The sequence below is a fragment of the Puntigrus tetrazona genome, chromosome 4 (assembly GCF_018831695.1).
Source record: "Puntigrus tetrazona isolate hp1 chromosome 4, ASM1883169v1, whole genome shotgun sequence".
Lineage (NCBI taxonomy): Eukaryota > Metazoa > Chordata > Actinopteri > Cypriniformes > Cyprinidae > Puntigrus > Puntigrus tetrazona.
The window spans coordinates 13265333-13279519 of NC_056702.1; the positions used below are offsets into that span (position 1 = coordinate 13265333).

At 40.0% G+C, this 14187-nt stretch overlaps 1 protein-coding gene across 3 annotated transcripts; it reads right to left on the minus strand.

Moving 5' to 3' along the window:
• Window positions 1-2742: 2742 nt before the first annotated feature.
• On the minus strand, window positions 2743-10142 carry pfkfb3 (6-phosphofructo-2-kinase/fructose-2,6-biphosphatase 3). Of its 3 annotated transcripts, none has more exons than XM_043237035.1 (16): window positions 9317-10135; window positions 7509-7637; window positions 7300-7396; window positions 7150-7216; window positions 6771-6845; window positions 6634-6690; window positions 6144-6268; window positions 5862-6069; window positions 5459-5605; window positions 5264-5368; window positions 5051-5180; window positions 4418-4480; window positions 4267-4331; window positions 4001-4180; window positions 3838-3860; window positions 2743-3019 (listed from the first exon to the last, which is right to left on the minus strand). In XM_043237035.1, the coding sequence occupies exons 1-16, from the start codon at window positions 9396-9398 to the stop codon at window positions 3013-3015; spliced, it is 1560 nt and encodes a 519-aa protein (XP_043092970.1). In that variant the 5' UTR covers window positions 9399-10135; the 3' UTR covers window positions 2743-3012. The 3 variants fall into 3 exon arrangements, with proteins under 3 accessions (XP_043092970.1, XP_043092969.1, XP_043092971.1); XM_043237036.1 differs by lacking the exon at window positions 2743-3019 and adding an exon at window positions 3202-3481 and having other exon boundaries at window positions 9317-10142; XM_043237034.1 differs by lacking the exon at window positions 3838-3860 and having other exon boundaries at window positions 9317-10049.
• Between the last annotated feature and the right edge of the window lie 4045 nt (window positions 10143-14187).

The following is a 14187-nucleotide window of genomic DNA, read 5'->3' on the forward strand; positions in this document are numbered from 1 at the left end:
GTGGAGGGTGACTTTCATAAACCTGCCTTTTAGGATAAAACAAAATAGCCTCCTCCGTGAACGGGTTTTAAAAAAATCCTGACATACCAAATGTTGATCCCTTCCACTTCCTGTTTGAATAAACGTCCGCGAAGGAAAGAAAATTATACTCATCGTAATTCTTCTACGGGCTTACATTTGGTCAGGTCCTAATGATAACAAACCTATAATTTCGTTTTGCTTTACAGATGTTATAGGCATTTCTAAAAACCAGTGGAAACAGCTGGTGGGACATTTCCATAACGTGCAGGATAAGCTGCAGCAGGAATGTCTGGGGGGCGTTGGGTTTGTCTCATGTGATAAGCTGGGACATCGACGGCCTGATTGACTTTGCACTGATCTGATTGCTGCGGGCCCATGTGTGTCCTGCATCCCTTTAGCCTGAAGCTCACACTCAACACTGAGCTATGAATAACTATCGCCCCTGATCTACACCGTCATTTACTGCCTGGTGATTTTACACGGGGTGTCATTTAGGACTGCCTGGTGATTTTAAATCATATTTGCAGCAGTAGCGTGTTGTTTTAGGACTTTAGATCATTTCTTAGTTATTACGATGCTGACCTTTTAAAAGGAGGAAAATCATACAGAGCTGATACATATTTGTTGTTGTTTTTCTATGATAATGCAATAGTAGAACACTTCTTAGTTAATCAATTAAAGTATTCGATTTGTTGTTGTTATTATTATAATTCAAACATAAGAACAATCAAATGTAATATGTACGTAAATTAATCAATTAATCCTTAGTACAGTTTATTTTATTAATAATGTTTTTTTATACTGAAAACATTTATTTAAAAAGAAGGGAAAATTAGGTAAGTTCATTAGCAAATATTTTAATTTATATTTAAAAAATTTTTTAAATGGGTATTTTTTAAAATAAAAGGTAATCAAATAAATAAATGAACATTTAAAAATACATATTCCGTCCACGCAATGCTATCTTGCTTTTTTGTTGTTTTTTATATAAATGTAACTGCAACCAATGGTTGTTTTTGTTTACGAAGGTTAATATACACTGTTTATACGCATTCCATGCTTTCAGGTTTATTGTAGGATATTGCGCTCCTGTTGCATTGTGACAGATGCCGTGTGACAAGCATTTCATGTAAATTGCATCACTTCACAATAATTTGAATGGTAAATAAAAGGCTTGACTGGTTAAACCACAAGTTTCCATTGAAGCCATCTTTTCGAACAGGTGAAAATAAAGCCTGGAGGGCCTCAAAACACAGACAGTGCTCAGTATAAATGAGACGGATGTGGTTACGGGTGAATCGAATGAGGGGGTGATAGTGCCGTGTGACTAAATAAAAACAGAAAGCTAACTAAAAAAAAAAAAAAAAAAAAACGCAGGATGCTCGGTGGGATGGGAAACTGTCGTCCTGTATTTGACCATTTATGGAAAAATGTCAAGAAAACAAACAAACAAACAGACTTTTTTAGACTGTTTATTGATTCGGTAAATGCAAATAAATGATCCGCTTTCTTCAGAAAGAGACGATTGTTAGATTCGTCGATATGCTGTACGATCTCGGTAATGAAGAAAGTGCTTGAAACACAACGCCTAGTACAAATAAATAAATATTATTGTTACAAAAAAAAAAAGGAAAGATATTACAAAATGAGGTTCAAGTATCACAAGCGATCAGATGAATTACCGTTAAGAGCCAATATACAACATTGCACCTAGTCGTGTGATGAACACGATGTTTTAAAATGGAGCCGAAATGGCCGTTCGAAGCAACTAGATGTCTTCTCACAAGTGTGTATGTACAATTAAAGCTGGTACTTAGATTCAAAAGTGTTAAAATTTTACCCCCTTCCTATAAAATCTCTAACAAATTCAAACTGTAAACATTTGGTTTACCGGGGTAAATCCGTACGTACACTATTTCAAATTAAACACTAGTTTAATCTCTTAATCAGGCTTCGACATGCTAACCAAACTGAAATGATAAAAGTACAATAAAATGTTATTTTTTCCCCCCCTAATATAATTCTCGTATTAGAATGTAAAAAAGCAGCTCTGGCCTGACCGCTCAAGCACTAGGCACTCTAGGGAATTAATAAATGTACGGTATAAAAACGTATCCGATCAATCACGCCATGAAATACATTAAATATAAACAACAAATATAAACACTGCTTCACTTCGTCCCATCCAAACACGCATAAAACACCCTGTTCCTATAACCTCGCGCATCGACCTCGTCATTTGGTCTCAAAAACACACACATTACATACAAAAAAAACCAAAAAACAAAACCTCGTAAATCCATAAAACAAATCACGTGAAACCGCAGCGGACAACATGAGAACTTTTAAACAGCGTTCAAAACTGCGAGCAGCATTACAAACGGTAAGACTCGTTATTGCCCTCAGAATTTAAGACAGATAAATGCGAATTGTCTCAATGTGCAATTATATAACGTGCAATTTATTTGCAGCATGTGTTTGAAAGAGAGTGCAAAAGAAAAAGCCACGAATCAGCCCGTGAGCGTTTGCGGGTGATCTTTGGTCTGTTTCGGCATCGTCCTTCAAAGTTCGGGGCATATTCTTACCGGCAGTGTTAAAAAAAAAAATTGGCCTGGACCAGAATGAAAAACATCTACAAGTGGTATCCTGTTACATAAACAGGTAACAGTGTCCAAAAATATGGGGGTTGGTTGACAACATCGTTTAATCCCTGCCACTGGGCTCTAATTTCCCTTCATACTCAAAAAAAACCACACTGAACTCCTTACTAGGACAAACCACGCCATACGCACATTAAATCACGAACTCGTGAAGGAGAAATAGAAAAACCCGGGTTGCGCTCAGTGTCCACATTTGGGAGAGGGACACACAGCGTCTCTCCGGGAGGAAGCAGCTCGGCAGGAAACTCTTCCGCGCTGAATAAAAGCAACGTAGCCTTAAAATCTCACAGGCAGAGCTGAGGGGGTTCGTGGCACTCTGTGGGGCTTTTCTTCAGGTTCTGTAAACAAACAAACAAAAACAAAGTAGATTGTTCGGTTAATTACTGAACGGCTGGTCTACTCAACAAGCTAACAGTTAGCTGAGAGCATTTTAGCATTGCAGCAGTTAGCATAGCGCTGTTATTCTTTTAGGCCAGGCTCAAAAAGGGAACATTTACAGGGAATTTGAACACACTTTAAGAGTTTATTTTGGCTAATGCTTTTAGCTAATTGTAACCCTGTTGTTCCGGTATTAGCATCTGTGTTAGCGATAAACACCAGATGTTAAAATCAAGTGTAAACAGGGCCCATTCTGCCTCAGTTTAACATTTAAATCAGGCATGAAATGTGTTCGCAGTCTGCAAATACTATTTACTATTCAAACGAATTTGCAATAGCTACTCCACCACGCTAGTTTCAACGACTATTACCTCTGAAAGAGCAGCACCGACACCACTTGTAGATAATGTAAAAAAGTACGTCTTTGAGCATGCAAAAGATGAGCGAGAGACGGACAGCAATCATTAACAGAACAAACGAGAAAGTGGGTATAAATAAAGATATAAACATAATGTGCAGAGCAACTACAGTACTTGATTATAACTTCACTAATACATCCTTGTAAAATGTTAACATTTAAAACTTCGTAATCGGTTGTAATCTTATCCGATTGGTTAGTTTTAGCGACGGACCGAGAGGACGTCAACAGCCAAAAAGATTTTTTTTTTGTCGGAGTACAGGAAAATCCATTGTACAGCCCATTTTAAGGATCTGATGTCAAGTTGGGAAAGTTTGAGGAAGTATTAAGACGAAAGAAACAGAAGGAGGAAATACTTACAGACAAGCTTCGCTAAGCCAGTGCTGCAGTACGTAAAGTGGAATGAGGAAGAGTAAATGAGAACGAGAACGTGAAAGTGTGAAGCGTGAAATGATTAGCGTGTCTCTACAGGGTTACGGGGTGAAGATGTGACACGGGTGTAAGGACAGTGGCCGTGGCTCACCTGCGTGGACAGAGCGAGAGTGGTGTGTGACGCTGAGCACAGGGTCAGCTGGGCGGGCGTCACCTCTCTGAAGATCGCTTCATCCAGACCCTCGATGCGGGGCTTCTTATTGGGCTCAGGACTGGTGAGAGGGGTCACGCTGTTTCTCCTGATCAAAGTGCTCGGGCCTCTCTTCACCTCCTACGAAGAGAAGATCCGAGATTAGAAACTGAAACGGCGTTTGAGTGGAGTGTATACGGCGGGTGTGCATATATGTTTGTGCTTACCTCCGGTCGGTCTCTGTGTGTGTTCACGGCATCCACATTCAGAGAGATGGATTCAACTTTGCACCCTTAAAAAAAACCCGCACGCAGTTGGTTATACTATATTCGATATTATTCTCACTGGGTAACATATTAGCTGGGATAATGATCTTACCGTAAGCTACTGGGGTGAGCTTCAGTACTGTGTGGAGAGGACACTTCAGGTACGGCATTTCGTCTGCAGACAGGAAATGAAAGGTTAGCACGATAGCACTGCAAATAAGTATGGAAACGGGGGTCATTTACTTATGACTCATGTCATTCCAAACCCTTATGGCTGTGTTTTTCCTCTATGGAATACAAAAGGAGACATTATGGTGAACGCTCATGCTGCCTGTGTTGAACTATAAAATAAACACCATCATGTAAAACTATGTACTAGGAATATAGAACTCCTAATTTGTCAGCATGTTTACAGGTTGTATAAAAGTTAGGATTTAGCTATAGAAGTACTAATAAACAGCCAATAACCTAGTAATTTTGATACAATACTATTTGATAGTGAATAGTGTTCTCTAATCTAAAGCATCACCTACTCAAAGTGCATTTCTTTGTCAAAGGCACACAAGGAAGTATGGACTATTTTTGGAACGCAAGGGGAACTTTATCTTCTGTTTGTGTGCAAAGAGCCTATAGGATATTCCGGTAAACCTCTATTGTTTTCCAAAGAAGAAAGACACTCGCTACATGAGTTCGAAATGACACGGCGGTGAGAGAATGATGACACAGTTTTATTCACGAATCTCACCTGCACTTTTGTCCAGGAAGTAGGCTAACAGGCAGCGCATCACTGCCTGATGGCAAACGACAAGAACGTTTTCCTGTCGTTCCAGTTCCATGATCACGGGTTCCACCCGCTGAACCAAATCCTGATATGACTGGAGAAAGACAGAAGCATTTTATTATACGAGACACTTCCTTATGCTTTGTCTTGAAACAAGGGTATCTCATTTGCCTGTACCTCTCCAGAGGGATAGCGGTAGTAGTATTTATCTTGATCTCTGAGAGCAAACTCTTCTGGAAACCTCTCTCTGACTTCTTCGTAAGTCATCTCCTCACACACACCCTGTAGACGACACATGAACATCTTGAGGAGACCGAAACGGAGAACCTTCGCAGGAACGCCAAAAGCGCAGATGCGTGCTGCAGAACTTACAGCATCGATCTCATTCAACGCTTTCCACTGCTCGTACGGCACGTTGAGGGCCTCGGCGGTTTGGATGCTACGGCGCAGCTGGCTCGTCCAAACCTTCAAGTCCTTCAAGTTCTGCTCCTCCACAAACTTAGCAAGAGCTCCTGCGAACTACAGAGTGGGACGGTTTGTTATTCTGGAGAGTCTGGGACGAATCAGGACACATGGGTGATTTAGTACTCTTAGCTTAGCTAGGACGCCGCTGCAAACTTTACAAATAGCATCCTTGGCGCCAAGCTGGGCTAACTGGCAAAAACACGCTCGTTTATAAGTCATTTTAAGATGAGTCGAGAACTATTTAAAAGCAATTACCCGACCCTCCTGCATTATTGTCGTTCTTTTCCCCCGAGATTTATGAGCGTAGTACCTTGCGTCCACGTGTAGACAGTCCGGAGTCTCCGCCCAGTCTGCCCTGCAGGTTGTGTTGGCTCTCGCCGTGGCGACACAAATAAATAGACCGCGGCTGCACGTGGATGTTCATCAGGTAGTAGACGATCCGACTCTGGATGTGGTCTTGAATGCGGTTCACCAGGAATCTACGACCCACGTCGATCACTTTGATGAAGGACAGGTTTCTGTGAGGACAAGCGAGGGGTTAATCTTGGAATGTTAAAGGCACACGTTTTAGATGTGTGTATTGCTAACGTACTTGTCATGTTGGTCAGGGTCGAGTGGCTGATAGTTCATTCTGTAACATTCGATTCTTTTCTTAAAGTCCTCCATGGCATCCGTCTTGTTGCAATCTTGATAGTCAGGACATGACACTTTAACTTCCTGTTTAAATATTAACGCAGTGTTTAGTGCTTTGTTAAGCAATTTATCACATTCAAGTTTTTATTTTTATATATATATATATATATATATATATATATATATATATATATATATATATATATATATGTGTGTGTGTGTGTGTTACTGTGTATATTTATTATGTATATATAAAGAGACACATATACAGTATATATTTTGATAATATATACATGTATATGTATTATATATAAATACATTTACTACATAAACATTTTGGATGCGATTCATCACCATATATTATTTGATAGCACTATTTTGCACACTTTATTGTCGGCAATAGACAAAATGTATAAAGTTAAATTATGTGTCTTAATCGTGCGACTTACCAAGATATTACAGGCGATTACATTTGGGTCGTCACAAACAGACTCAATGAAGAAGATCTGCAAAAGTGCATTTGTATTAATGGTCTTCGTCCTTTTTATTGTCATCAAAAACTCATTTTCAAGATATCGTGACTGACCTTGAAGCCGTTTTCTGCACCGAAATCTAGAATCATATCTCGTCGCTCTCTGGTCGTGTTTGTAGCATCAAAAACCTGAAGAAAGATACACTTGTGAGAATCTACTAAATTTTTTAACTAAATGTTCTTTAAGCAATTTTATACATCTTCATGGTTAAATGGTTAATTGCATCCAAAAAAATTTATTTATTATGAGTACATATAAACACACACAGTATATATATATTTATATATATATATATATATATATATATATATATATATATATATATAAAATTCTAAAATTTATATTATATATATATATATATATTTAATAAATTTTTTGGATGTGAATAATCACAATTAATTGTTTGACAGAACTAAAAAATCCAGTACTTACAGCCACTTGACCTTCCTCTTCGGTGAGGTAATTCTTGACATCTCTCAGAGCGGCCAAGGCACACTGCCTGAAGACAAAAAAAAAAAAAGATGAATTATTTCATACATTATTTTCATATGACGCATTGTGTAGTTCAGGCACACAACTTACTGTCGGATTTTTACAGCATCCTCATTGTCCGATTTGAAGAAATCATAAGAGCTGTAGTGTTTCACAGCCTCTCGTCGATACTCTCCGACGTTAAAAACTAAAAAAAAATACACACACACAACAATTCATGCAAAACGCGTGTAATAATTCCAATAATACATAACGCAAAATATCTTGTTTATTTAACTTCGCTCGCTCTTTTTTTGTACCTTTTGTGGGAATCCCAATCCAGTTGAGGTAGCGTGTGAGTTTTCTTGAAATGTAGGTTTTGCCCCGAGCGGGGAGCCCTACCATCACTATCACTGTCGGGGGGTTCGCCAGGTGGGGGCCTCCGCGTGCTAAAAACAACAACAACAACAACAAAAAAAAAAAAACACACACACACAATCACATATCACTGAAAAAAAGTCACATACACAGAATCATGGGGACGCACTTTTTCTATTTCCCTCGCTCCGCGTGATTTCTCAGGCATGTTGGCGACCCTCCCCGCCAGCCAATCACGGTCCGGGCCGCGCGCCGGGGTCGCGTGCGCGCAGACGCGCTTTCTAAACTAAACATTTACCGCACTTAAATGCGCGCGCGCATTCCACGCCGCCGGCGGAGAGACGTTAACCGGGTCAGGCGCAGATAAGTCTCACTTTCCCTTACGCACACAGACACATAAATACAGAGAGAAGTAAACGTTTCAGCACAAGTCTGACGTTTCACGGGAACGGCAACGGCAACGAAACGTATGCATCAGGCTGGCGTTCAACGTTTTGCGTATTTCTGTTTCGTCGTGTTATTTATGGAGGTAATTCCTGTCGGAGAGAAAGTACGCGGATGTTTTTTTTTCTCAATGGGTTACAGACGTCTGTTGGCAGGCGGCCACGTGAACGGGCAACGTGAACCGGCGCATTCGGGGTTAATCCTTAAGAAGATGCCCGATGGAAACAAGTCAGCAGAGACGGGCGATGATCTGATTAGGCTTTTACTGGCCGTCTACGTACACTGACCAGACAGAATATTACGGAGAACATGTCTAGGTCAGGATTCACTCCAAAATTTAAAAAAATAAAAATATATATATATATATATATATATATATATATATATATATATATATATATATATATATATATATATATATATGTGTGTGTGTGTATTTAAGAAGTTTTTATTTAGAGAAGGAAATTTAGAAGGGAATTACATTTATTTACTTATTACCTTCGTAGTGATTTTATTCTAAAATCTATTGTAATGCTGCAATAAAAACAAATAAAATTAAAAATAAATAAATAAAATGCGATACAAAAGCCAAAGTATCGCTGCATAAATTATTACAACGATATAATTTTCATTTCATTTAAAATGTTATTTTGCTGATTTATTTTGTTTTCAAATGCCCCCTCTTTCAGCCTTCGCAAATATGAACGCGCCGAATGTCCGTTGTTTCAGTAAACGAACTAAATGCGGGCGATATCACTGACGCAGCAGGTATTAAACTTTGATGAGTAATTCCTGTGCATCCGCTGCCGGAAGCGCGCTCCCGATACGGTCGACCAATCGGAGGCCGGCGTGATGGGAAAGCGCGATATTCCCACATTCCTCTCTGACGAATCCTCATTCAGAGCGCGTTTCGGCGCCCGGCGCGTCACCGGCGTGCCACTGAGTTCGAAGACCTTTACAAAGGCGATGCGCGTGGGTTTCCACGACAACCGAGTCGCTCGAGACCGCGCTCTTACAACCTTTAGAATGTTGAAGGGACGAATCATTCTGTTGTCATGGCTACCGATGACCATCACCTTAAGGCGGCTATGTCACCGTTTGATGAGTGCATGCGATAAAGTACAGTGCTATTGTATTAGCGAAATATTTCAGGTCATATGTAAAGTGCAATTTAGGCTAATGTTGAATAATACAAATAATAATATGTGCTCGGGAATATTTAACATATCATATCATATATATATATGATCTGTTAAATATAAAATATAATATATAAATATAATGTTAAATATATATAATTACTTACATGTGCGGGGCATTGAAGGTTTGTCATCCTTAGAGGGAATCCAGATTTTTTGGATCCTGTTCTGTGTTAGTTCCCTTGGCATTCCTTTAGGATTGGGAAAAATCAGCAGGAACACAGCAGCAGCAGCAGCACGTTACACACCGGCTTCGGAAACTCCAAAACGTCTAGAATTAAAGACGCCCTTCTTTGCAAACCTTCTTCTTCGAACGACTAGCGCCGACTTGTATCAGTTAAAAATTTCGAAGACCTCCTCTCTTTTGCTTCCCGGTAATCTCTAACGGCACGTCCCTCGCCGTCCGCGCTTTAAATACGGAACCGGCGACACGATGCCGTGACGCGCTGGCGGAGGGCGGGGCCTGCCGGTCACGGCGTCCACGTGCGCCGCTTTGCGGCCGAATGGTGGATGTTGGTCGTTACGAAAAAAATAAATATAAGGCTACGGTGTTCACAATTTACATCCACGCGTTTCAATAACATGCCATTTATTATTATTGTTTATTATTATTGTCACATTTCTAGACGCGCGTGATACGCGCAAATGATTAAAAAGGGCTTGTAAGGCGCTGCGCGCTCGAGAGCATTAAAGATGCAGGTCACGCGTCGAGTGGGCATCCCCGCTTGCCTACGTGCGGGGAGTCACTACATCAATCCATCAATCTCCATAAACCCGTGAAATAATAGCAAGCGTCTTCGGGCTGTAAATTCCCAAGCTTGTTGATTTTTAAACGATTATTTCCGGCAATAAAAAGCAATAAATTAATAATGGATGCAAGGGCGAACTCATAGGCTAAGCGTAAAATAATAAGCGCGTTTTATTTCCGTATCGAGTTATTTTTGCAAACCGGCGAATGGGTAATTAGATGAAACTTAACGCGCATGCGATTTAAAAAGCTTATTTTTACATTGACAGCAACTAGATATTTGAATAAAATCACCGATTGCATGGTTATTGGGTTATTTTTTGACAAAAATGTTTGCAAAGCAAACCCATTATAGTAGCATAAAAAAAGATCTTCTGAATTAAACCATGCACTTCTTTTTGGAGCATTATATATATATATATATATATATATATATATATATATATATATATATATATATATATATATATATATATTTATTTATTTTTTTTTTAATTAAAGTTCCAGTGCAGCAGGAATAAATAATTTTGCATTATTTTTTCCTTTTCATTTTGTTAATTTTTAGCAAATTCCTGCAGGCTGCTTAGGAGTATAAAAGTGAAACGCGCGAAACAAAAGACTGCGGTGCGTTCCATCTTTTTTTTTTTTTTTTTTTAATTTTGTTTTTAAAGCCTTTGTTGGTTTTGAGATCTTCGGTGAATGCCGAGAGCTGTTGGTGACTCTCACATCTGCACGTACAGGATGAAAACCGAGGGCGTGACATCGCTCCACAGACCACACATCATCTGTCCACAAAACATTACAACCGTCCCTAAATGAAAAAAAAAAAAAACTACTTTTTTTGTGTCTAGTTTTCACGTGGACGCGCTTTAGGACACGCGCAGCGCAGGTTTTCGTAGCCACATCGGTAAACAAATCGGTTTTATCCGTCCTCTTTTCACGCAGACACGCGATACCCAAAGAAAGCGAGTTAACTGCGCGTGAGCTTCCCCGAGCTGATTGCAGGTATCACTTTCCCACTCTTTCATGTCTTTGTTACTCAGTTAGCGCGCAATGAACCCGTTTCCCATCGGCTTGCCGTGTTGACCCAGATCGCTGTCTGGCCCCGTCTCTCTCTCTCTCTCTCTCTTTTTCCCTTTGGCTGATATTTGCGCGGGACGCACTGGGCGAGCCGAAATCAATATCGTTATAAATGTGTGCAACTTCTAGTAAAATCCCGGGAGTGTTTGAGGGAAAGCTGCTCTTTTGTTGCTTGGATTGCTTCTATTGTCCTCATCGAGTCCCGTTGGGTAAAACTGTCTGCTTAAATCTAAATATAAATGTTACACGGCTATAATAAACTATAACATGTAGGCCCAAGTCTTAACTGTGTGCTTAGGTGCAACCTAAGTTTTCCAACCCGATGCGTATAAACAGAAGGTCCGATGAAAAGGAGTATATATGACACGCACGTGCTCTGCGTGCATTTAGACTAACACGCAGTTTAGCTCTTACAATCATATTCAACGTACCATATACACGCCAGAGTCTCTTTTTGCGTATCTATAACACGAATTAAAATTTTTATTTGGCGTGCTATTTACACGCCCAAAAAATTATGCATATAATGTGCTTGAACTGAGTGCGCTATGAATACTTTAAACAATAACAGGCTATAGTTGTCCACGCAAAGCCCAAAATTTGGAGGTTGGGCTCTTTCATCTCGGGAGGGTTTGCGAGAACCTAAAACCTCCCTAGAAATCGCATACAAAGCTCTGAAACATCTTAGCAGCCGCATAACAATGCTCTGACAAACAACCCAAACACCTTCGAAACTTAGCAAATTCGTACGACTTTCACACGTTTTTCTATAGGCCTAATCTGGCCAGGCTGAGGGACGCATTTTCACTTTTTTAACACAAATCGTACATTTCCACACGCTTTCTCGCGTGATTGGATTGAACAAGCAATACAAAACAAACCCTTTAAACCGGTTTAAGGAGTCGGATTTTCGTTAATGGACACACTCGGTCCACTCCACGCAAGAAGGTTACTGACCGGCATACATAAGGTCAATGGCTTTTCAGTCAAGTGGACACGCTTCACGCGAAAGATGCGGAAACGTGGATTGCTTCATGCATACGAACGAGAACAAACACCCACAATAAGAAGTAAACACTAAGTGGTAAACAGGGCTGTTGTGATACACGCCGTTACCGCAAAGCGTCGACTGACAAGCAAAGCGAGAATAGCAAGTGATCCTGAAGTTGTCCCCGAAGCCGATTCACTCTGCACAGGGGATAAGATGTCAAAACCAGGAATAGACCAGAGAGAACACCAAACACACACGCAGGCGAAGTGCACACCAAGTCACACACTTTTTAACGTTCTCAGCAATGAATGGGCCTTTTATTAAAGGAGGGAATCCGTGTCTCACCGAACTTTTAAGATTGGGTTTTAGAGTAAGCGCACACCGTTACCTAGCACATCAAAAACAACGCACATGACGGTTAATATAAGCAGTGCAGGCGTGTTTCTACGGAAATACTCCGCCGTTACTGTAAGGTTGTTCAAACGGAGTCATGCGCCGTAAATTAATTTCATAAGATGAAGTGTAGGGAGTCATTTCCGGGTAAACACTTTCAAGGCTAGTGTCCTGATGTACTGTTTACTGTAAACGAACCTGGCAACCCGACCCCTCGAAATCTCACTCCACACGCGCAAGCACAGTCAAAAACAAACAGCAGCCAATCAACACCTTCCTAACATAGCTAACTAGACTAAACTCACCTTCGTGTTGTTCCAAACTTTTACGACTTTATTTCATCTGTGGAGCATAAAAAGCGTTGTTCAGGGAACCGTTTGCAATGAAAGCAAATGGGGTCCCAAACGAAACAAAACAAACATATTTTCCTTTTGTTTCAAGAACACAAAAGTTTGGAACAGCACGCGGGCGAACTTATCCCTTTAGTTAAGAACATTTAAAAGCGGGCAAACCTAAAAATAATCCAGCATATCTAAAATAGTAGGTCGTAAAACTGCATAAACCCCCACAACTGTAAATATCTCCTTCCGCCTCTACAATTATTTCCCTATACGCACACGCTAACGCAAATTACAGAAATCATGCACGCATTACGATTCTTTAATCTTCACGTCCTCTATGAATCCTTACAGTCGGAGGATGTCTTGATATTTGATATTCAGCGCTAAAACCTTATGTAGCTACAATGCACACGTTTCTATACGAGTTTGTTGTGTTCACAATGTTGACGTTTAGCGTAAGGTCTAGTTTATAGGTCTGCAAGTTAATGTCGCCTAGTGCTTTAAAGTCTTTTCAGAGTAGCGTAGTAGTTTTATGGCTTTAACGTTAAGGAAAAAGAATATTCATTATGAAAATGCTAATGGAGCATGAATTTTCCACGTCTACAAACTACATTTTTTAAAATTGGGCTACACCGTGTTTCTATAAGTTTCCCAAGATCGAGGAAACCCTTGGTAAAATATAGCTTTATTTTAAGGTGCCCTTGTTTCAGTGTAATTATACTTTTAAGTACAGCATAATATTTATTTACTATAAGGACTTACTATGCGTTTGGGATTAGGGTTTGGCTTAGATTTACTTGCATGCAATCATTTATAACGGTTATAAAGTACATACACGTAGGATTAAAATGTGCCGTTTGTAGAAGTTTGCCGAGGCCCTCTAGTGGGCCCTGATGAAGAACCACTGCTCTACGTTTTACCACGCAATTTAATTTTTCAAAAATACTACATCTTGCTTCAACAACCAGCATGAATTAAAGCATCCAAAATGCACTAAACCCAACAAAACCTTCACCTCCAGCTGCCATATAAATAAGATTCGGCACTTTTGCACAGTGTACCAGCCCAATACCCAGCTCTGAACTTGTGACCTGAACAACTCAACCCCGTTCTGCAAGATTTCAGATGCTCTGTTCATCTAAGAGTCATCTGACGAGGATGTGTTCTGTTTAAATGAATCCTCACGGAGTTCAGTCTATTCTTTACTTTATTCCCCAGCACCTTCGTCTTGCGTAAGTGCGTTTTCTCACCAAACCAGAACATCGCACCGTCACTGACCCAGTCTAACACACAAAAAAAAAAACCTATTATGCATGAACGTCTAACTGGTAAAACGCTAAATAGTATGCAGTTGATGCATTCATACGCAAATAAGTTATCCTGCAGATAGTTATTTTTTTGCCTGATCTGCACGCTGACAAAGAA